We start from the raw sequence: 25,115 nt of genomic DNA, 5'->3' as shown, positions 1-25,115 counted from the left end.
CAGTCTTCAATTCTTAGCAAGACCAGGGATTTATGCTTCAGTGAGAAATCAACGGCGTTGACCGCAAACCCCTCTGAAACCCTTAAACCTGATGTGCGCCGCCAAAGAAATCTAACTACACGTCGGGTCATCGCAAACCGCAGCTATTGCGATAGTGCATGTTCATCCTATGCATGGCTAATTTTTTTGCTGCAGTTGCTGAGTACATCACTGATATTATCACCTCAGTATCTCAATAGTATTACTATAAGCACCCACAAATCTCAGCAAATTTCTGGAGGGGGAAACTATTGAAATGGGTTTGAGGGAATGTACAAAGAAGTGGCAACATTTTTTGTAAAAAACTGACCACAACAAAAAGAATTTTATCTGTTCCTATTGGCTGGCACAGCATTGGCTGGCATATCATTCTAGGGTCTTTACCTTACAATACAAGACACCTTGCGGTGACTGCTGTTGTGATTTGGTACTATATAATTAAAACTGAAAATAAAAGTGAATTAAGACATAATGCACCAGAGACAAGCGTAAAAGTTGGCAATGACATCAGCCACTTCCATTGGTTATGCTGTGGGCTCAACAAAGATTCACCACAGAAGTCTGAATCAGGCCTTAAACTCACCCTTTCCTTTACATTTCCTGGTTCTGCAGTCAGACTAAGAAGAGTTGCTAGATTGCAAAACCCTACTTGCTACAGTAGCTTTCCTCCAGTGAGACCTATCTAGGCGCACAGATAGACAGACTGGGGCCCTCTACCAATCTTTAAGCCTTGTGCATCACATCGTGATTAGGCACACGCCACCTTCCTTACTTTCTCCGAGATCGACTAAAAAAAGCTTAACATCGCTCATTTATCAAACCGACACGGGCTGACAGGGAGCAAAAAGAGTTTGTAAACCACTTTTTTTTTCCACCTCCTATTTCAGAAAACACAGAATGACTGTAAATCCCTTGGTATAAATTCAAATTACCCAGCCTCATTCTAGTATGGATATGAGATTTCTTTGGCTAATATTGATATGCAGAATTTTCTCATTATCCCAGGCGAATGAAACAGCTACAAACAACACTCAGGCAACCGTGTCTCATGCGAGGTGCCGGGAAGAAGAAGAAGAAGAAGAGAAAAAAAAAGAAGAAGAAAGAAAAGTTAATGTTTAATTTGCAAAAACAACGCCCTGACTAATGAATTTTCTAAGCTTGTTTCCTTGCTTACAGCTCCTTGTTTGGCGTTGTTTTAATAGAGCATGCTGATTTAGAAAAATGAGGGGCCGCAAGAGCGGGAGTGGAAAGCGAGAAGGAGGAGAAAAAAAAAGGTGTTTCTGCAAGAAAACACCTTATTTGGACTTTTCTGAGGTGATCCAACTACGCACTGCCAAAATGAGATGTTGGATAGTAAGTGTGAGACAAGAAACAGCTTACACGAGGAGTGCGTTGCCAGAGGCATTTTAATGATGCAGAGGGGCTTGAAACGTGAGCAACAGACAGTGCTCCTGTGAGCTTGAGACATGAGATGAATTATTACTGTACACAGAATCCAACATTTCCTTGTAGGATCACATAAATCTCAGAAAACAAAAAAAAAAAGAAAGAAAGAGGCAGGTAGGCAGGTGTCGTGGTGGTCTCAAAGAAATCGCAGAAGTCCTTTCCCATCTTCTGGAGTATAAATGCGAGGGAAGTACTGTTGCGCTTGTGCATAGAAAGTATTAAAAGTAAAAGCAAGGTAACTATTACACTAAAGGTGGTAATTTGAAGAAAGAGCATATTAAAGTCTTCTTTGTGGAAATCTCTAAGTTGTTTATTGATTTTGTAATGGTCAGATATCAGCACCTCCAAATGGGAAAATCTCTTTGATTTGCTCGGCCTAATCTTCCTTCTCCTAAAATATGCAGCACCATCATTTACCTGTGGCTCATACTTCTCTGACTGTACCGCTTTTGAGGCAACCTTTACAAAGGCTAAGGAAATGTCTTGAATTAAAAAAAAAATCACTATGATATAAGCACCCTGCCTGTTCCACATCTACATCTTTCAACTCTCTGCCGATCCCTAAGACATTAGAAGTACTGGAGCCCTGACGTGGAATAACCTTGCAGAGTGCTGTGACCTTGTTGCAGTCAGGAAATAAACACTTTTGTAACTACGTGCCACAGCGACGGAAGCGAGGCATACGAAAGAGATGCACGCGAACGGAGACCGAACAGGAAAAACCAGAACAAACCACGTGGATGCCTGAAGAGTAAATGACAGGCAGAAGCTACTGTTACATTCCAACGTGACAGCACAGGATGGACACGCCCACTGCAACACAAAAGCAAGCCAAAAAAAACCAAGAAATGACTTCAAGAAAAACCGCAATGTTTTCATGTTAAACTTGGCACGAGATGGCTTTTCTAAGCCATGCGCCCTTTCATCTAAGAATTACTACTAATCCAAACTGCACTACAGTTGTTGCAATACTATTATGGTGCGAATAGAGGCATGTACTAAGATCTAAGTCGCCCGCTTCCTGTTCAGTTAAACCAGGTGAGTTGAAGTTTATGATCTGGGCGTGTAAGTGAAGTAAGGAAATGTGAGGAAAACTTGGCAAAGAGCTTAGACTAGTTAGGGGAACAGTTGGCCTTGGCGACAACTTCTGTCAGCAGGAAAGGAGCCAGGTATTCAACGGTGGTCCTTTGAGGTATTCAACGGAGTGTAGAAATCATTCCAAAACTCTTAGAAAACCTTCTTAACTTTGACACAAGCCGTCACCTACTGTAAATTATCAGATATCTGTGTTTATTTAATTAAAATGAAACAGATTCATTTCCCTCCACGAGCACATGGGAGTCTCTGGAGAATAAGAGGAGTGTGTTCCATCCGGCGTGCCACAATAAATGTAATTACGCTGGGTATTTAATGTTTTCTTCATGTCTTTATCCCCCCACCACCACACACACACACCTTTTATACTGTTTTAACAAGAGCCTTGTCAGTCTGTAATTAGCGATCACTGAGTGGAATAAAAAAAACAAGAAAGACTTGTTTTTGTTGAGCTCCTTGCTTCTTCACATCTTCCCTTTCTCCCCTGAGGGGAAGATGCCTCACACACAATTTGATTCAGAGACGAGTGCCAGAACTCACTCGACTTCAGACAATGTTAACTCTGGGAGACTCACGCCCGTATCCTCGAAACCTGTAAGATTTGCTATTAATACATGTAGACACGGCTGTGGAGAGGATGAGACATTAAATCCTGCGGGTGCTGTTGATGCCTTGGAGTTTCGTTTTGTTCATCCCGAACAGACCAAAAAGACCTGGATAGCTTCTGTAAGTGTTCAAAAGTGCCTTTGTATTTGCGCTTTGATACATATCACTCTCTCCGCAGAGGTGACACCAACCCAGGGCTGGAGAAAAAAAATTACTGAGCTTGAAGGAGGAAAACATGATTTCTTTTTTTATAATATTTTCTTAATACACTGAATATTTAAAAATAAAGTCAAATTAAGCCTCAAGGGAGGGAAAACATTATATTTCCACCACTTCTTTTATAAATAAACGCAATTTTCTAGGCTGATCTTTTTTCGAGATGCATAAATATTTCCTTCCTTGTCCATCATTATCTGTAATATAGGCACCCCACAGCTAGCCCCCTTTCTTGCTTTGTGCCTTTGATGTCTTTAGATGATCTCCTCGCTCTGCATACTGTATCAGCACAGCTACACAGATCAGTCACAACATTAAAATCACTGGCAGGTGAGGGGATTAACTTTTTTTTAAGGTAAAGTTTAACTGGGAAACCTTCGGTTCTGGTATTCGGTTGCGCGCTACTTCCACAGGTACCACCCACTCCACTGAAGACTGCGGGGTTTTTGTATTGGATTGGATCCCCAACCCAAAGGCTCTGTTACTGGCCGCCCCGCAACACCACCACATGTCCTGTTTCCGCTCCTCGATAGGTCAGCGACATGAGGGAAATCTACATAATATTAAGGAGATCATTTTAATGCTGATTAATGCTAATTTGCTGGTTCCACTCTACCTGAGCAATCAAAGAGCTTTATACATGCCTCATTCACCCATTAAGTGCTTTCTATCTAACATTCACATATCAGACACACTCCGATGGATGCATCAGAGAGCAACTTGGGATTAGCCCAAGGATATTTGGCACGCAGACTGGAGCAGCCAGGGATTGACCACCGACTTTCAGATTAGTAGATGACCTGCTCTACCTGCTCAGTTACAGCAACTGATAATCCACGTGAAACTACGGTAAGACATACAGCTGGCTCTGCTGGAGAGACGTTTCTGGCCTTTTTTATCACTAATGAAATCCACCACCTCTCATAAAAATCAACACTACCAGAAAGACTTTTCGAGGCCTTCGCTCTAAAAGGTTAGAAATCTTTCATTGTGGACAAACAAGGCAAAGTAAAAGACCTCAATAATGTGTGAACACAAGCAGCCACAGAGTTTTATGCTTTGTGAGCTCGCACTGAAGTGCTATTTATACATGTAATGGACTGGTTCGCATGGAAGAATTTTTATTTTTTTCTCTGCATCCTATCAGACCGCTGAACCTCTTGGCTCAGCGGTCTGATGGGACTCTGATCAGAGATTGGAACTGCTGCTTGTTTGAGTAGCTTTCTAATACTGAGGCCTTCTGTTTATTCACCATTGATCCCTCTGTCCATTACACCTTGATGGGAGGGCCAGCCGTTGTCAGTAACTGCCATTACAGGAAATCTATATCTAATACTTTTCTTGTTATGAATGCTCATTTAAAAATCTTCAATAACACAGGAGCACTAGCATGGCTAGTTATCATTATATTTTCGGGGATAGGTGATAAGTGATTTTATAGAAGTTGTATATATTACTTTTTCCACCAGCTTTAATTTTGTATTTTTTTTTTAAATAAAGCCTTCAGGGAAAATCCTGGCCTTGAAATAAAATGTCAGTGTAGTAATACGCATGTACTTACGCTGCTGGTAAATGTAAATTCCAGCTTCATTGCTTTACTCGTGTATGGAGAGAAAAACAAACAAAGCATCTCCCAATAGCTTCGAGGGGTGTAGGGTTTTCACTCCAGTGACACAGGGAACACTGGAAGAAAACAAAATCAGCAAGGGAGCAGGCGCTTTTAAATTGAAATATACATTATAGATGTATAGATAGACTTATAGAGTCACGGGGAGCCCGGGGAACCATTCTGGGGCTGTGATGAAACAATGACCCAGGAGCAGCCAAATTTAGAGACAAACTGGGTCTCCCAGGAAGCATCTCCATTCGGGCTGGAACAGGCGAGAGTGACCCTCATCTCTCTGCTCCTCACCTCCTACTAATTGAATCAGGCTGCCGCCCAGGATAACTCTGTGTGTGTGTGTGTGTGTGTGTGTGTGTGTGTGTGTGTGTGTGTGTGTGTGTGTGTGTGTGTGTGTGTGTGTGTGTGTGAGCAAGAGAGAGAGGCACAAGATAGAGAAGCTGTGGAGTTGTGGGTGTTTTTAAAGAGTCTGTAAAACCAGGCCGAAAAATCATTAAAATATATCTTTCTGTGCTGATGCTTCAACCATCCAATATATTTTCACATGTGAAAAGATGTGTTGCGGCGTATCCACAGCTTCCCGAGTAGAAATCAAACTAACCAGGGCCACCAGTCCTTCCACCAAAAGGGCAAATGTGTAACTCCACTTGAAAAAAATATATATATCTATTAAAATCCCTCATGGGCCTTGTCGTGAAAATAAACGCATTATAAATTTGTCAGCTAACCCAACCCCTGAACTCCCTTCTGATACTGGGGCTTTTCTGATGCATGGACTTAATTAAGAAACCGTGAAATAAACATTAAAAATGTATGACTGGAAATTGCCGCAAGTTCCATTTCCCCTTTTCTCTACTCTTTTATAGTCTCGTCCATTGAATATACCAAAACAATGTTTAACAACTGTTCAGAGCATTAATTAAAGTTTTTTTGGTGTGAAAGAGCAATGCCAGGCGACGACACGAAGAAGGGGACGCTCAAGGGGAAAGGCTCTTGTTCCTGTCTCGCTCTCTTTTTCTAATGCTCACTCACCAGCTCCAACAAGCAGCACCCTCATCAGCTTGTGAAATTTAAACACGGCTTTGAGGAGCTTGTGCCTAATAATTAGTCAGTAGTCTGCTTTAAGACTGTTGAGGTAAACAGGGTTTAATTAGGAAGGGTAGAGCAATCTGGGACAGATGTTGTGCAGGAAGAATCACGCTGTGACTGTTTTCGGTCTGAGTTGCAGCGAAGGGGAGGGGGTGAAGAAAAATCTTGCTGTTGCAGATGGGGAGATTAACTAATTGTTTCGTACACATGGGTCTGGAGCTGAGTATGCTGCTGTACTGGTTGGGCTTCTGCTAGTCTCGGCATTGCATTTATGGTTTTCAGTAAAGTTGAGCATATCGATACAAATCATGCTAGTATCGATACAAATGCTGGTATTGGTATCGGATTGATACTAGACTTGATTCTGTCCTCTAAGTTCAGTACACTGAATCCGTTCATCAAGAAAGGAGACACATCGGTGCAGACAACACTCTTCTCATGCAGTCAGACTTCAACATTAATCCAGAGTACATGTAGACTACGTACACAGAGACAAATATATAATATATATTCAAATATATTCAGCCCACTGAACTGGAAATGAAAAAATATACCTCAAAGATGAACTATGAAAAATGTGTGAACCTTACTGTGTTGACGGTTAAATGTTTTAATTATCGCCTATAACACATTTAAAAAACAGAAGTTGCACCTTAGAGACAGGTCTTGAAAAATCTGAAAGATGTAATTATTGTGTAAAGTAAAGAAAAAATCTGTTTTCGTGCTCATTAAAATGTGTTCAGAATGAGCAAATTGATGATGATTAACTTGAGGAATTATGAACACTTCTCTCCTCTACTTAACCTGCCTTTATAAAGTATCAGTATTGCTATCGATATCGGGAATATTAGCCCAGTATTTACTTGGTATCGGCTCGATACTGAAATTTGCAGTATTGCACACAGGTAGTAATCATAACTTACATTTACAGCCCTGCTGCAAAGAAAAAAAGGGTGAGGGGCAGGTAGAATGTACGCTACCTAAAACCTACTGACGGGAGGGCCCCATCAAGGCCGCGAGTCACCGCTAAACCACATGAAGCTCTCCTCTTAACAGGCAGTGGCTGAATGAGGATCAACAGCAAACAATGTGGCAGTCACTGCACCATTTTGGGAAAGTAACAAAAGCAAACACACCTAAGGCGGGTTTTATGGATTCTAAGCCTTAAATAACCACGTCCGCTAAGCTGGAAGAACAGAGGGAGGGGGGGCAGGGGCGTGGGGGGGGATTGTTGGGGGGGGGGGTGAGAACGAGAGAAAAGCAAAAACACATAGGAGAGACGGAGGAGGGCATGTTGGTAAGAGAATGGGAGCGTTAAAACAGAGATGATGAGAAACGGAGAGAGAGAGGGGAAAAGGGAGAAGAAGAAAAAGAGGTGAGCTTTGAGGGGCAGATGAGGATGACAGCAAGCTGTGGGAGGGAAGGAGGGAGAAGGAGTGAGAGAGGGAAAGAAAGATAGAAAATCACGCGTTCTTGACAGAAGCAACATGGCAGGATCACACAGCTATTTTTCATTCACACTCCTCTGCATTCGCACATGATTTCAAAAGGTACCCAAGCCCCAAGGAAGCCTTCCAGCAAACACTGTTTGCCAATTTTTCAAACCTGTCACTCCCTTTCGGTGTATCAGCTCGTGCTGTACAAAAGGGGCCTCCTCCTAGTGCTGTCGCAACTGTTGTTGTCATTGTGCCTGTGTACGGCAAACACGTGAGGCAGCGGCGGCGGCGTCCATTTCCTCCCACAATGCATCACTCTCGGATCAAACCTTATTGTGGGAGGGACACAGGGTGCGTGTGTTTTTTTTCAGGGGGGGTGCGGTGGGTTTTTCGCCGCCATTCCATTTGCATTTTGACAGCACACAATATCCGTGCGGCGTATTTGAGTCAGAGCTGAAAAATCACACAAACGCCTGAAAGTATGAGCGGTATAAATAAGCCACGATGGCTGAGGCAATATATAAGAAACTGTACACATTGCCTAGTCAGTTCCATCAGCTGCAGTTTATGAAGTGGAGCTTGTTTCTTTTTTTTTTTCTTTTTTTTTTTTTTTACCTGGTTGTCTTCCTCGTCAACCTTTTTATACCTCCTGGATGTTAATAAAAACAGCTGAGCCTCTCACGCAGCCTTGCCTGGAGTGAGATACATGCTAAGCAGGCAAAGCAGATCAGGCCGCTGCTGCAGGTGGAACAGGTAAAATGCAGCTTGTGTTAGCGTTGCTCACGTCTGACAAACATGCACAGACACCTTCTTTGCCCCTCGTTTTATCACGCACTGAGGAACCCAGCGCTCACTGCCCACAGCGCTCATTATGAGCTTTGACACCAAGTCTGCAGAGGCGCAGAGGCCAGTAATCATACAGGAGCCAATGTGTGTTCCTAAAGGCAGCTATAGCTTTTCTAGAACGAGGAGGAGGGATATTATTATTGTAAGAGAATTCTTCAAGTTGCCTCTGCACACTAGCAATGTCTTATGGAGACTGAAATACAGCACCTCCTTACAGGATTAGATGCGTAAGATGAAATGGTAGTGGAACTGCAAGATTTGACAAAACAAAGGTGAGTGTTTATCATCACCAAGCGTAAAACATGGAGCGAACGTGTTCAAACACTGCAGGTAGTCTTTGGGAGCAATTTCGCAGCAACTTCCCAATCAGGCGCATTCATGTCGTCACACAGGCAAAGTCCCACTTCATTAGGCTGCATGCTTGCCGAGAGTCATTACGGTGAAGAGATACTCTCCAGCTAGATTCACACACACTCACACACAAATACAGACATGCACGCACAGTTGCACAAACACACAACTTCTGGAGTTCACTCCTGTTATTCTTGCTTCTGGTTTTAAGCTGTGGGCTGATGAGCTTCCTGTGTACCTCTTGTTATGATAGGGTGATTTACTGCCTTTCACTCTACGTACACAAACACAACCACATGGACACACACACACGCACACTTAGTCATTCGCTCTAGTCCTTAGGCATTCACTGTATGCATTCACCATTCCTTCTTTTTGATCCTTAACACCAGTTCCTTTAATCTCCCTGAATGAATTCATTGCTATTCAGCCATCATTCACTGGATTAATTGCTATTCCGTCGTCATTCTCCTCAGATATGGAATAAAATACAGACAACTTGTTTCATCTCTTGATTCATGACGAGATTGTGTGGAATGTTTAAAAAACACAAGATTTCAATACGTCCCATCAATAATAGGCTCGACCTTGCGAAGCATTTCTTGTCTCAAAAGGGCTGGAACTGCTGTTGTTTAGCCACATCAAGCATATTTTTTCTCTCTTCTTGTAACTTGTAACAGTGCTTATAACTGAGCCACAAAATTAAGCTCAGGCAATCCCAGTAGGTCAGCTGATCCCAGGGCCAGTCCATATTGGCTGGTGCCTCAGCTATTACCCTTTTAAACATAAAATTATCCAGTCTCACATAAGGCAAACTATTTAAGTTGTTTAAACTTCCCCACAATTGCTGCACAACTGCAAGCTGCCTTGTAACCCTCCTACAAGACCCGAATAAACTCTGGAGACTGTTATTCCTGTTATACGTCTTCAAAGTCCACTTGAGGTCTTCGCCTGAGGTGCATGTGCAGTCGGTTCAGTGTAATGTAAAGCAACCGTGGACGACTAAGATAGGTATAGCGATGTGTGCACAGACCCTGATGAAATTTACATCAATCGGACCAAAGCGTACCCTAGCGGATAAGTGTAATCTAGGCTTAATGCTGCGTCTGAATGAATCAATGGCACATCTGTTGTCACTGATACCTGCTCTGTTTTTACCGTTGCTCTACCTGGTTCTGTCTTTCCACGTACGCTCATGGAAATGTGAGATGGGTCTTTCCAAGTATGCAAGTTTGCATGTGCAGAGTTCATGAACAGAGCCATACCACCCAGTATAATTTACTGCAGATGGAATTCACGATCATCTTTTGGCTATAGTGGTCCCTCCTAGTATTTCAAATCTCTCTGTAGCAGTTTCATATTATGATTCACACATTTCGAGCAGAAATAGATGTAGGAAATGGTTAACCAGCAAGTAGAGCGCATTTGAGGCTTTGCCAAAATACTGGCCTTGAGTTAAAGAGCAAAGCATTGTGCAACCACTGATGTTCTCTCACTGTCTAATTTGATCTCATGAATCAAGAACTCAAAGTGGGAAGGGCAGTAAATCCCAAAGGTTCCCTAAGGAGATGTGACACAGAGAAGAGATGAGCCCACTGTAGTAAAGCAAACTGCTGCCAATTTAGTGTTCAGGGACCTTCATCTTTGAAATGCTCCCCGCTTGCCCAGATGGCTTTATCAAAACAGTTTAGCAGAACATGACGTTCCCACGCCTCATCCAACTTCGGGCCAAAGCTGTTAAAATACCGTGACTTTTTTTTAAGCAGGACGTTGCCCCTGAGCTCAGCTTTTGGCACTGGTGGGTCTGAATTACCGGGTACAAGCGAGATGAGAGAGCAGTGAAAACCTTTTAAAAAACTCCAGGCATATGGCCACGGGAGAAGTTGCAGTGGGTGGGGGAAGAGTGCGGCGGAGGTATATTGCCATAGTAACAATGGATAGCCCACCAAGGATTCCTGCGCAAACACAGGCATAAGGTTTTAAACAGCGACTGAGGACCCTAGCCAGTGTGCCTTCGTGTTCAAGCAAAATCACGCTGGCACGGATAATGCTGGCATTTTTAAACATAAATTACAAGGTCTCCAATTGTCATGTCATGTCCCCAATTCACAGAGAAGAAGAGGCTGCTTCTGCAAAGAAAAGCTTATTCAAAGAGACTTTAAAGTGTAGGCACACACACATGCTCACACCCCGACGTAAATCTTTCAAATGTGCAGAGGAAGGGAAGGGAGGCAGGAACGGTTATGCATGTTAAGCACATTTGCGTAGACATCAAACGATTGCCCGCAATTGGCTTCACGGGGGAGAGTAATCTGCGCTACTCAAACATTTGATGCAGCACCCGCAGAATTCTGATGGTGATTAAACAGAAAGTAACAATCTTCCCTCTAAGTCCAGCTGGGGATCTCCGCGACGCACTTGTAAATGTCACCCGTGTAGGCACTTTGCCGCTTGTCGATGTCACTTTGAGCTCCCCTCACGTCACCAGTTCATAAGAGCCCTTCACTGTGTGATAGGCTTCCTTTATACACTTACGCTCACAGCAGTTTGCCTCCTTCCACTGAAGACTGTTATTAATATATCATTACATGCAGATTAAAAGTGATGAATCTGACGTAAAGTGAAGCTTAATAAGCAAATGCTGGGTGAGGAATAAAGTTGAGGCACAAAAAAAAACAAAAAACAGGAAAAACCCAGTCATGTTTAAGCTGCTTTGTTTACCATTATTCTAATAATCTCGCTGCCCCGGACATGTCAGTTTGATTGGTTTCCTCGCCTTTCTCCCCAATCCCAGACCTCATCAACCTCGACCCGAATGGCAACAAATGTAACAACATTCCCTTATTTCCCCCCACCCTGACTCTGTGGACCGGCTCCCCCTCAAGGCACTTCTCACCACTGAATCCACTCTGTAATTTAAAATTAGCTTTTGCGTCCCAAGTGTTGCACTGGAACAACTCAAAGAGTAAATGAACCTTGTCAAAGGCCAGTCTTTCAGTCTTGATTACAACCCCCCGTTTGTCTCTCCTCCATAATCGAAGAAAACTGAGCAAAAGCCACAGCTCAGAACACGTTCTTATTATTCAAGCACCTGGGGTCGCCCACTCATCGGCGAACCTAAACAGCAGGCCAGTTGTTTGCCCAGTGCAAAGTTTGAGAGAGAGACTAATGTGTAGTCGCTATCAAGAACTTTGTTGCCGATAAGAGCGGAGGAGAAATAACTGGGAGGACTCAATCTCCTGAGATTCTGTCAGAAAAATAGTAAAAGGTGAAACCAAAGCAAGATAATAAACAGGCTATAGGGCAAGGTGCCGCAAATCAATACATGAAACCATATTAAATGTCTGGAGCTCCTCAATCCACAGTAGAATTTGTCTGACTAAAGCCAGTCGTCTTTGCTTTATATTGCAGTTTCCAACAGCGCCGGTCGAGGAAGTATATACACACAACGCACAAGGGCTGGTGTCAGACTATAAACAGTGCCGTTTATTCTTGAAGGATGATACAGAGCTGTGCAAAAACTTTAACTGCTTTTTAGTCAAGACATCTTTTTCTTTTCTTTTCTTTTTAATCAGCAAAATCTACCACAGAAGCGCTGTATCATCACGAAAGTTATGAACACATATTTGAATCGCAGACCCATTACTCCAATGGTAACTAAGGCGCAACAGATTGTATTTTGATTATTATTGATCTAGTGAAGCCTAGTCATTTCCCAAAAGCCCAAATTAACTTCTTCAGACTGATTTTTCTCATTTTTCTCAAACAAAGTTCTAAAACTAAAAGATATTATTAGAAAAATGCTTTTAGTTCATCTTTTTTTACATGCGCCAAATCACAAAAGTCGGTATGTGAGGTGCTTTATATTGTAAGGTAAAGACGCTACAATAATACAGAGAAAACCACAACAGATGACCCCTATGAGCAAGCACTTGGCAACAGTGGGAAGGAAAAACTCCGTTTTAACAGGAACATGCAAGATTCTATTCAATACAGTTTCATTTATATAGCGTCAAATCACCACAGTCCCCTCAAAGTGCTTTATAATGTAAGTTAGAGACCCTACGCTGCCACGAGACTGAAACTGTGGTTGTCTGTTATGCTTGATTTTCTGTCCATAACAACTGAATAATTGCTTCAATTCTAAAAAAATAAATAAATAAATACTGATTATGAAATCATACACTACTGATGCCACAGAACAAAAACTGGATTGGTCTCAAATTGCTGTCAATGCTTCTACTTCATGATAACACGAGTACAAAGACGAGATTTTTTTTAAATGCACGTAGGAAGCACTTATTCACATAGCTCTATGCAGCACAGAGAAAGAAGCTATCAGAGGGAACTGTACACCAAGAAAGAGGCAAATTGAAAAATTTGCTTTTTCAAAAAAAAAAAAGAAGCTAGCTGTACTTCATATTTCAGCTGATTTGGTAGCAGCTACCTCGCGAGGCCGGTCGTAACTCCAGCTGCCCCGTGACCTTCATTCTTCAGCAGGCAGGCAGATTCTTCCAGCCTCTGACAAGATTTATCGGGCCTGGCTAATAGCCTGCTCTCTGCCAGGTAAGGTCCCATCGATACAGGGGCTTCTGCTGCCCCTGCCAGTACTTTGCTAATGAATATTTCAGCTTTTTTTTTTCTTTCCTCCAAGCATATCTGCAGGACTTAATATACGTGGAACTGCGAACGTTTAAGCTGAAAAGGGTAAATATATACGCGCTGGCGTTGCAATAATTAGCTCAGCCGGGGCGAAGAAGTTCCAAGTCCTTTGCACTTGTGATTGCTGAGAGCCACGAAAAAAGGCGCGCTATCAACACCCGGACTGCTGGAGCTTGTTGTGGATTTTTAAAAGGTGTAGATAAAGTATTGCCCCCGCCTTCATTCTCCATCTGCTTCTTTACGCATGTGTGTAGAGAGTATATGTAATAACCAGACACACATACAAATATAATGAACTGCATTCCTTGGGTAAACACAGCTTCGCAGGCACACAAACACACATACACAGGATATTGAAACCCTCTCAGGCATGTCGCTACGCGTGTGCCTGGCGTGCAGGATGATGGAGAGGCTGAACTGCGGAGGCCCCCGTTTGCTCTCTTCTCCAGTCCTCGCAGGATGCATAAACACACACACACACACACACACGTGCATACTGTACACCCACACACTTTATCACACCCTAACAAATGCACACATGCATCAACACAGTGAGCGAACCCACTGAGTACACATGCACAAACTTTCACACAGGTCCCCCCAGGCTTTGATGGATGGTCGGTGAGTGCTCTGCCTCCTGTTTCATACACATATAATCTCATTTGGGGGCCACATGGTGGGAGCCGCACCAAAACAGGGCTAATAGAAGCAGTCAAGCTGTCCTATTCCTCCCCTACCCAAGTCAAGTCATATCCATTATAGTCTGCTGCTTAGTAAATATGCATGACTGCAGCCTGTTAATAAAAAGGCAAATCCTTTGGAAAGAAAAGAAAAGGAAAAAAAAACAACAACAAAGCCTTTGGATGCATTATTTATCGTGGACAATTCTTACTTTGTCTTATGCAGTCAGGAGGTCTCTGTCCATCTTAATATTTCAACAGATTTTCAACACGAAAAAAGGACTTTTAAAAATGTGGGAAGAAAGACAGAACAGGTGCAAAAACCAAAAAAACAACAAAAAACTGAATCCAGAATGAACGCTCTACTTATTAAATACGGTCCAATTACATCTTTGAACTTGTCAACTTTCCCCCTGTCGACACCATGAGATATATACACACGCACACACACACAGACACGCACACACATTGTCTTACTAAGTCCAGCATCCTTCCTCTGCCCAGCTGGGAGACCGCATGCCAGTTAAAGCCTCTTTTTCTCCACCTGTCAGCTTAATAAACAAGTTCACTTTTGCCCTGAGGAGCTTTACAGTTGCCTGCCGGTGGCAAAGGGTGGCACTTAGGGGTAAATTATGGATGGGCGTGTCTGGCTTTCACGGCTCTTATTCTCATTTTCATGAAGGCCACATGTGACAACATGGCTGATGCTGGATGGGGTTTTAAATCACCACCCCTCCCCGACAGGTGGTTGTGGGAGCAAAGGGAAGCGCCTGTTCATACACTAAAATGAACTGAATCAACACCAAGAGACCAAATGACCTGTGACCTTTCCCCCCCCACATTATTATGTACCTGCCAGACGCTGTTGCAATTTTGATGAGGTGCAATGTCACAGTAAGCTATTGTTCTGCCTATTAGTCTCACAAACAGCCCCTCTTACTTTTTGATCTGTGTTGTGAGCCAACCTGTCAACAGGGAACTTACTGGGGGGGGTGTAGCAGCACAGCAGTAGAGTTAAGTGCTGTTCTCATTTAGCTGAGCTCCGGCCTGTGGAGTCGATACGAGGGGACAGTAACGGGGAAAGCAACGAGGCTAGCATAGCATATCATAAACCTTGGGAGCCTTGTAAAAGTCAATTTACTGTACAAACTCCTCAGAACAATTGCCGTGAAAAACAAGTGTGCAATATGGCGAGCGCGCGGTGATTGATAGTGCCACAGGAAAAGCAAATCTGCAAATATGAATCGGCTTTATCCTGGTAAGCCCTATCTAATGTGATCGCTGCCGAGTATGAAATGAAATTCCATTTTCGATGACATCAAATTGAAAGAAGCGGCGAGGAGAAGGTGGCATCCTCGACACTGCCACTTACAATCAGCAGCGTGGAGAGCAATCAAGGTGGCACGCGGCTTAAATTTCTCGTCTTTTTGTTTTTTTCTCGCCTCCCTCACTTCACTCCCCCCATGTTATCGTGACAAACGTTGCAGGTGAGTCGAAGCTTTTTTGCCCTCCGTGATGGCAAGCGCTGCGATTTTTTATGTGCTCGCTGCCATATGCAAAGAAAAGAGGGAGGTGAAGAAGAAGGGGGAAAGAAATGAAGAAATGCTTTCGTGCTATAAGTAAAGGAGGTGCGGGGAGGAAAAAAAACACACTCAGTATTAAAATATTACGCAGAGTAATATAGCAGGCACTGTAGCAACCAGCCGTTGCAATCTCTCCCTGCCTTTTTCTCTCAGTCGCCACCATTTTCTGCCCATATATCAGGTAAGTCTAATCCTTAGATTAGTAATTGCCTTAGAGCGAGTGCATTCAAATCACCAAACCACATTATACCAGAAAATGCTGCCCGCTGCAGTTTCATGAGTATTACTGAGCTCTCTTACTCCCTCCATTTTCCTTTAGGAACATAAACAACAAAAGCCCGAGCAGCCGTAGATTGAATTAAGCCGTAATAGATCCAAAACAATTTTGATCAAATTAGACACAGTCAGCAGTAGAAAGGACGAGCACTAATAATAATAATGAGGCATTAAACAAACCAGCTCATTGCACATTATCTTATTTCTTACTAAAGACAAGATTTCAAGATTATTCATTTTTCCCACCATTTTTGGCATTCTGTTGGAAATTTCTGTGAAGCTGAAATGTTTTCATTACCAGTTTTGCTAATTTGATAATGGTGCCAGTTGGCCAGAAATGTTTAATCTGGGTCCTAATGATGTGCGTTTGGAAATCCCGTGTCTGGGATCAGAAAATCCAACTTAGTTTTGTGCCAGTTTTTCAAAGCAGCATTAGACCGAAGTGCACGGACGCAAGATTACCAAATCTCGAATAGCAGCACTCTAAAGGCAATTACATATCACAGTGTGGGATGCTAGCTGAGCAAAGAACAGCAGGTAGAACAGCCAGCAGTGAGGGTCGACTCTAAGTGGTTTTAAATGAAAGGACGTAGAGCTGTGCAATAAAGCAATGTATTTAATGCTTCAGTTTCCTTTTTTTTCTTTTTTATTAAGCAGAACAGTCATCTGACAGAACCAAAAATACACAATCCCCAAATGCATTATGGGTTGTTTTCATAATGTATGTCAAATTCTAAAATAATAATATCCCGCGGTTAAATCTGAACAATCAATTTTCATGATCTGGCTCAGTCGAAATCTGATCTGATTATATCAACCAGCCACATGCCCAGCTATCTGCTTACCTGATTTTGCAACTGTCTGGCTCACATTATAACAAAGCAAAATAAGTGACCTGAATCAACAATTAGATGGAGACTGGGGCATGACTAAACCTGTTAAAGTTCTGACAGACTCAGCAGAACCTTTTAGCAAGTAATTGTCTTACTGAGCTGAATGAGTCACTAGCTCCCACTTATGAGAGTTTGATGCCTGTATATGTGTATTTAGAATACAAAAAACACACGCAGTGGGCTGAAATCAGAGACATGATTACATGATCCTAAATGCAAGCATTAATATAGAGGCTAACTGATCCTTTGTCAGTTTAAATTGGTGCACTTGTGGGTTTTTACAGGTGTTTAGGCAGCTACATTTCCTAAGTTAAAACAAATGATGCCGTAGGCAAAAAGCTACATTTCCATATTGGTTTCCTGAACGTCTTAGAGTCTGAAGGGCAATCGCATCCTATGTTTTGGCTACAACCACCACCCAAGTGACCTCCATTTGCATGGCGATATTGTTTGTCTTATATAAGTGCAGAGGGGCGAGGGTTTGCCCTATGCAAATCAGATGCTTCGCGGCCATATTCAGCTCGTGCAGGAGAGGTGCAGGAGGAACAGCTGGCCGGAGTGCACGAGACGAGCACCGGGGAAGCCGGGTTAAGGGCAGCGTCCAGTTATGCTTGCCGCATCAGCCCCGAGGCAAGATAACCTGGTGTAAGTGGTTGGACGGCGGCTTTGACTGCCCTGAGGGGCTACGCTGCAAGAACAGAGAATACAAGCTGCTGTGGCTCACTACTGATTAAAAGTGATCCACCTGGGCACGAGCGCCGCTTTGAAGTGTAATGATAAAACAAAAGCTGATGGCTTGTGCTAATTCAGTGACTAAGTGATTTCATTCCTCACAAGGTTGGATGGTATTATTTTTTTGCCGCTGCGCAGAACAGAAGCTACTGCCAAAAGTAATAAAGTTAAGTGTTCTGTTAAGTGAATGCGCTTCTCATCAGCCTTTGGATGGAATGGCTTGGCCGTGCGTATATAAGGAGCAGTTAGACCACGCATAATGTTGTGCGCATATAGCAAAAAAAAAAAGAAGAAGAAGAAGAAAATAAAGACAATTACAAATGACATAAGCTGCAATCAATGGAGTGACAGGAAGAGATGAAATGTCAGGTCTGCTGCTGCTCCTGTTCAAACTCAGCAGCAGCTGGGTGACACGCTGGCTTCTCCCTCACAGTTAGCTCAACTTAATGACTCTTTAAATGTCTGTCGGGCTAAAAAGAAAGGTTCGCCTCACTGATAAACTTCCTCAGTTGCCTGGTTACCTGCCCGAGCAGGTTGCCTGTGCGGTTACTGTAAGATTAGGAGAGCGAGAAGGGAGAAAGATGGAACCCGATACCTCCGACATTACAGTCAGTGGTCAGCACTTTTCTCCCTCTCTCGCTGTCCTTCTCTCTGTCTTTCCACCCAACCCCAAGTCCCTTGTGAAACAGTGGGGGCCATTCTCTATACCGCTAACAGGGCCGTCATTCTTGCGCCCGTCTCTATTTCTTCCCACAGATGGATAAAAAAAAGCCAGAAAGAAAGGTTTTGTGTGTATGTGTGTGCGTAACAAAACACGTGCACGGTGACAAATGTTCCGAAAGAGAGTTACAAGAAACTAATTGTGGCCAAATGTGAAAAAAGGGTCAATCTGACATTTAAATTAGCTCAGGAACATGAGTTTAGGTCTAAAAATGTATGAAACGTGATAAAAAAAAAGCAGCATTCTTTGATCTTATCATTTTCTAACACTTTTTTTGTGCACAACTTGTTCCCATAAGCGAGGCGCACGAGTTTCCTAGAGTGTTTCATTATGTCCTTAGCCTCAGAAGCACTCGCCAGACAACAGAATATTTTTAGATGCAGTGATCTTAAAATCAAGAGCGTGACCGCTTCACTACTTAATCTCATACAGAGGTGGCTGTTTAATGCCATAATTGGAGCACATGAGCACACACCTTCTCTTCAGTTAGCTCTCTTGTGTAGCCATTTAATTATGTCCTTATGACCCAAACTGAATGCATCAACAGTAAGTATTCACTGAGCCCAGAGGGCATAAATGGAAATTTGAACACATGCTATAAGTTGTATATTCAATGATAAACCAGCTATATGACACAGTGATCTTAGATGTTATTGCCCAGTAGAGCACTAAGCACATTTTGTACCATTTTAATGCCATTTGGGTTCCAAAATTAAGCACCTGTGAATCAAAAAATAAAGAAATACATTTTAAAAATGCGCTGCAGATTGTTGTTGTTTTTCCTCCTCCAAGATGCTGGATGGTAAGAAATGCACAGTCCATAAAAGTTAGCGGTGCATTAATGTAGAGAGTAAATAAATAATTATATAAGTGGAGCATAGTGACACACAATACATGCCGCTGCCGCAGCAGCAAATAGAGTGCCCTTTTAATTATGCAGGAGACATCCGAAAACAACAGCACTCCTCACACTCTGGGAAGCAGCTCAGTGAATGCACTATATTAGAGGCTGTTAGAGACAGAGCAGGGAAAGAGAAGGAAGAGAAGTTAAAAGAGGGCTGAAATGATTTGAAGGGGAGAAATACAGAGGGGAAGGAGAGAAGGGCATAGAGAGATGACAGTAAAGATTAAAAAAGAAAGCTCTGTAGGGGAAAAAAGGAGTTGGGCTGTGCGGGCTAAGATGTGGATGAGGCTGGAATAAATAGAGGGAGAGGAAGAGCTACGGGGGGGGGGGGGGGGGGGAGGCGGCACAGGTGGATGCAAGACATGCAAGGGAGTTCTACAAAGGTCCAAGGAAGAGTTAGAGGGGAAGGGGAAGAATATAAGCAAGAACAAAGATATCTAAAGGAGAAGGGGGAAACCAGGAAATAAAAAAGTGCAAGCAAGCGAGCAACACTACCGATTTCAAAAGGAGTAGTGCTGACACAAAGTAAAAGAAAGATCAATAATTCATTAGACTTCCATAGGAAAAAAAAAGGAAAAATACAATGGTGTTCTTTTTCACGAAAACGCAAATAAGCTGGCTTCATTAAGTATTATCTTTGATTCCTCGCTGTTGCTTCACCTAACAGTGCAAAAGCAGCCAGAGAAATATAATGACCGAGTCCATAAAAGCGCACACTTCCTCAACTTTAAAAATCTAATAGCGTCACCTACAAGTTCTGTCTGTGCTGTGAAAGAAAGAAGAGAATTAAAGGTGGGGGGAGGGGGGGGGAAGCAAGGCAAAAGAAAAAGGAAACATGAAAGGGGAAAGACGAGTGGAGGGCGGATACGTGTGGAAGAGAAAGAGCAGCAGGTACAAGACGGCATACATTTATAAACATGGATGAAAAGAAAAGACGGAGGATGTGAAGCTGAAGCACAACATGGGAGTTGATATAAAAGTGTCAGTTTTCACTGCGAGGTCAATGAATTGATGCAGACCTTGAAGCACACCGTGATGTTAATGTGACTCGGGGCCAGATGTTCTTAGTCAAGTAGATTCTCTCAAAGTGACTCAGAGCCCTAACAAAGCCACATTTGTGTTGCATCTACCTTTTCCCTTTTTCTTTTGCCTTTGTTCATTTTTTTTCCTCCCTTGCATGAGAAGAAAAGGTAGCCTTGTCTCAGACAGAGGGCAGGGCAGAGGGGAGTGCAGCCAGCCCCTGCCATGCATGCGCCCCTCTGGGATAAAATAACTGCAAACCAAATCCTTATGTGAGCTGTCTACAGTTTTCTAACACATATTGCCAAGGTTAAGAGTTGTGACACCCATGACGGAAAAGGCAGCTTAACACGCTGAGATAAAAGTCCAAAATAGTCGGACATTTGGTTAAGTTGTAACAGTATCCTTTCCTGAGCTAATCTAAACCCTTTCTCTTTCCTTTCAATATTACATGTGAATGGCACTCCAAACCAAAACAGATCAATACCGCTAACTTGACACACATTAGCACCATAAAGGCAACAAGACTACTGAGACTAGCCCTGTCAGAAAGCATTATGGGAGAGAGAACACTAAGAGGAAAAAGCAGAAGACATTTAAGAGTAGTGGAGGGAGACAAAAGAACACTGAAATGTGTCTTCTTACCTGTTTGTTGTACTTGTTGATAGTTTGACTGCTGTATTCAGAGCAGTGGTCAGATCCAAGGGAAATGTTATCTCCGGTGCCAACAAAGGTATTGGCAGGGGGCAGGTCCTGAACTGCCTGGTGCTTTTTTCCAGCTGTCGGCGACTGCGGGTGAAGCTGCACTGTGGGCAGTGGCGAGCTGGACTTGTAGTGCCGGGCCAGATCTGGGCTTCCCGGCCCTCCGTTGACTGAACGGTAGCGGCCCATGCCAGGGCTGTCGGACAGCTTCTCGTTGACGCCGTCATAGCGCTGCCCGTTGGGTTTCGAGGCCTCTACAGTGACAATGCTGCTGTAGAGCGGCTGTTTGGACTTTTGTTTCTTCTTATCTTTCTTGGGTTTCTTAGATTTGTCATGCTGCTGTGGTGTAAAGAAGTCTTCATGGTCTTTTTTGCCAGCTTCATAACCGTTCTTGTTCTTTGGGCGGCAATAACGGGCCATGACAACAACAAGAATGATGAGGATGACTGTCATGATGCCTGAAACTATTCCAATTACAATACTTAACCGCTGTTTGCTTAGGTCATAGTTGGGGTCGCCGGCGATGTTGGTGTTCAGAGATGTGCTCAGGCTCTTAGCCACCTGGGCCTCCACAGCTGAGGAGTTGGAAAGTGTCTCGTTAACATACACATGAACTAGTGTGGTGGTGCTCTGCGAAGGCTGCCCCTTGTCATTCACCTGAACCACCAGTCTGTGGAGGCCATGATGCTTCTGCTCCAGCTTTGCCATTAGCGAAATCACCCCTCTCTCTGCATCAATCTCAAAAAGTCTGAAGGGGTTACCCCCAATGATGCTGAAGTTCAGGACCGCATTGATGCCAGTATCTGCATCACTAGCTGTGACGGTTCTGACCACAGTTCTGATGTTAGTGGAGGGAGGAAGAAGGGTGTAGGAGCTGTTTATTGGGAAAGTGACAGATGGAGCATTGTCATTTTCATCCATGACAAAGAGTGAAACTGTGGCGGTGGCAGATTTGGGAGGCTCACCTCCATCCACAGCCTTGACGCGGAATGTGTAGGTACCTTTCTGTTCTCGGTCAAAGGACAAGGTGGAAAAAATAGTCCCGGTTTCATTCTCGATAGAGAAAATGTCCTCCTCTTCCTCAATAAAGAGGCCCATTTCTGCATTTTGGTCTTTATCTGCATCGATTACTGTAACCATGCCAACTGGGCTGTTAGGATCAAGGTTCTCTTTGACATAAAAGGTGAAAACATCCTGCATGAACTTTGGCTCATTGTCATTCTTGTCGGCCACAAGGACGACTACTGTTGCAGAACCCTGAAGGGTGTTTATGCCCTTATCTTTGGCTATCACTTTGAATTCGTAGCGCTCTGTTAGCTCTCTATCCAGAATGGTGTTTACTCGGATGTCTCCACTGTCTGCATCAATAGAGAAAATCCCATTTACTGATGAGTCTAGGGAATAGGCTATTTCAGCATTCCTCCCACTATCTGCATCTATGGCTTTCACTGTTGTCACCCTCTCACCTGGTGCATTGTTTTCCGGAAACGAAACCTCTACTACATTCTGGCTGAAGATAGGAGGGTTGTCATTAGTGTCGCCCACTTTGACGAGAAGAGAGTTATTACTCGCCAGACTGGGGCTCCCAGAGTCCACGGCCACTATGACCACATTGTATTCCTGTGTTGCCTCAAAGTCCAGTTGTGCAGACGTGTGGAGAAAATATTTCTTTTTATTCTGCTCGCCCTCCATCTCACTGGCCGGTTTGAGCTGAAAGGGCACATCTCCTACCACTGTGCAAGTCACTATGCCATTTTCCCCCTGGTCACGATCTGACACCTGAACTAAAGCAATGGGTGTGTCCACCACCACATCCTCAGCCACATTGGCTATCCCGTCTTTTAAGAAAATGCGTCCAATTTTCCGAATTTCTATAGCAGGCACGTTGTCGTTCTCATCCTTGATGTTCAGCACCACTGTGGCCTTGTCCATCTTGGGTGGCTGGCCTCGGTCACGGGCCATTACTGTAAACCTCAGTTGGCTCACTTCTTCACGGTCAATGCGGTGCAACACACTCAGCCACCCCGTGCTCTCATCCAACCTCAGCAGTCTCCTTACTGACTCTGTGGCTGCCCCAAACACATATTCTATTTGACCATTAACCCCCACATCTGCGTCAGCCGCTTTGAGCTGGAGTATGGGGGCGCCAGGGGAGCTGTTTTCAGGCAGGTCAGCCTCATACACACTTTTCTCAAACCGAGGGCTGTTGTCATTCACATCAGTTATCATTACTCTAAGAATGGCCTGAGAGGAGCGAGGGGGATCTCCTCCATCCCTAACACGCAGTGTAAGCTCATAGGAGTCTCTCTGTTCCCTATCAAGGGCCCCCTTAATGATGAGTTGAGGCTGCTTCTCTCCATCAGTAGTGTCAGCAACTTGCAGTTCAAAGACACTGCTCCTGCTCGCTCCCTCCTCAAATCTCCTCTTTCCTGAAAACGAATCCCCAGAAGACCCCAATCGCCTTGAATTCTCCCCATTGTCCTGAATGAGCTCATATCTCTCTATTCCATTTCTGCCAAAATCTCTGTCTGTGGCTGTGGGCAGCAGATAAAGGGTTCCAATGGGTCTGTTTTCCTCCACAGAAAGTGTCAGGACAGGGGAAGGGAAAGACGGGGTGTTATCGTTTATATCTAATATGATGACTTTTCCCTCAAAGAGGTCGACCCAGCTCTGCGCTGGTCCTATCACCGACACTTCAAAATCAATAAAACATTCGTTTTCATCAAATATCATTTGGCACTGCTGCAGTTTTTCACGGTCTATCCGCCTCTCGTTGGTGGAGAGCTCACCTGTAATGTTGTCTATCTTGAAAAAATCGGACCCGGATTCGAGGGTGAACGTCACCTCACCGGACCCGGCGACAATGCCCAGGTCGGTGGCTACGTTCCCTACTCTGACATCTGCTGGTCCCTCTTCAGCTAAACGGTACCGGAGCACTTGCTTGGCAGCGGGCTGATGCACAAGCTGCAAGATGAGCATGCAATAGTACAAATAGTCCACTGCACCAGTAGTCCTCATTGTTCAGCCCAGAGAAGGAAGGGGGAATGGAGAGGAAAAAAATGTCCACTTTAATAATAAGTGAAAAAAAAATCACTAATAGAAAGTCCGAATATGGGAAGGAAATATCGCTTTCATTCAGAGCGAAGCCTTCTGGTCTGGGATGCGTGAGACTTCATCCTCCCGGACTTTTCTCCTGCTGCAGTGAAAAAAAATCGGCAAACGCACGGGCTTACCCAGCTCTCCTCTGCTTTCCCTCCTTCGAATGTCTCTCCTTCCTTTCTTTTAGTATTTTCTGTTTGTTTGTTTTAAAGTGATGTAGAGAACAAGCCGGATTCTCCGTGCGCCCCGGACAGTGGCCCCCTCCTCCCAAAATATCTGAATGTCATGCGTGTAAAAAAAAAAAAAAAAGCCGAAACGTTATAGTCCGAGCATCAAATAACCAGAAAGTAGATTCAGTCCAAGCCGCTCCGTTTTACTCACAGTTTGTAGACGCTCCTCTCTCTCGCTCCCGCTCTTTTAATTTTTGGGTGAGGCTCCAGTATTCCTCTGTATTCCTCTGTCCGGTGATATGTCCATATATGTCAGAAGATCATTTAAATGCCCGCTCAGTTCAGACAAGTCATCACCCGGCCGACTGTGTTAACAGCTCGTTAACTGTCTTGAGCTCGGCGATACGAACGTAAGGCAGAAATTACCTGTCCGGCTGTCTTCCTCCAAGTCACTTGCAACTAGCAGAATAGTACTCTCGCTCTATCTCTTTCGCTTCTTTTTTACCAGCTTGCTGCACGAATGTGTAACCTACTGGAAAAAAATCAGGGTAATATTAAAAATAGAAAAAATACATATACAAAATAAAACAAAACAAAGATGGAATGTACATCCGAAGCAGTTATTGGGAAGCGGTTGGTTTAATTTCTCACTTTGTCCAACATATCCCTCCTGTTCCCACACCTGCAGACGCGCCGCGTGTGTTGGCAGCCCCTATCTGCAGCACTGTGAGAGGGATTCACAAATGATATTGCAGTCTCTCTCTTTCCCCCCTCTCTCTCTCCCTCTCTCCACCCCCTCCTCCGTTCGCTTCTCCCCCCCTACTCCAGCAGCGCACGTAAACAGGGTCGGACTTAAAGTCTCGATCGCCAGGTCTAGAGGCCAGCAGGCAATATTAGGAAAAATAATAATAATAATAAAGGGGGAGAC

General features: G+C 43.8%; 1 protein-coding gene across 8 annotated transcripts in view; it reads right to left on the bottom strand.

Moving 5' to 3' along the window:
- pcdh7b (protocadherin 7b) overlaps positions 1-24,914 on the bottom strand; it is a 119,050-nt gene extending 94,136 nt beyond the window's left edge. For 7 of the 8 annotated variants that reach the window (XR_013096898.1, XM_024806343.2, XM_004562690.4 and 4 more), the window contains exon 1: positions 20,862-24,914. Coding sequence is in view for 7 of the 8 variants with exons in the window: in XM_024806343.2 (XP_024662111.1) it covers positions 20,862-23,936 (3,075 nt within the window). In the remaining variant the exon portion in view is untranslated. The remainder of the gene's footprint in view (positions 1-20,861) is intronic. The other variant, XM_004562689.4, reaches the window with a different exon arrangement.
- Between the last annotated feature and the right edge of the window lie 201 nt (positions 24,915-25,115).

This window comes from Maylandia zebra, linkage group LG3, assembly GCF_041146795.1.
Source record: "Maylandia zebra isolate NMK-2024a linkage group LG3, Mzebra_GT3a, whole genome shotgun sequence".
NCBI classification, from domain to species: domain Eukaryota; kingdom Metazoa; phylum Chordata; class Actinopteri; order Cichliformes; family Cichlidae; genus Maylandia; species Maylandia zebra.
The sequence above is the reverse complement of the archived record's forward strand: the minus strand, read 5'-3'. Positions and strand labels throughout refer to the sequence as shown.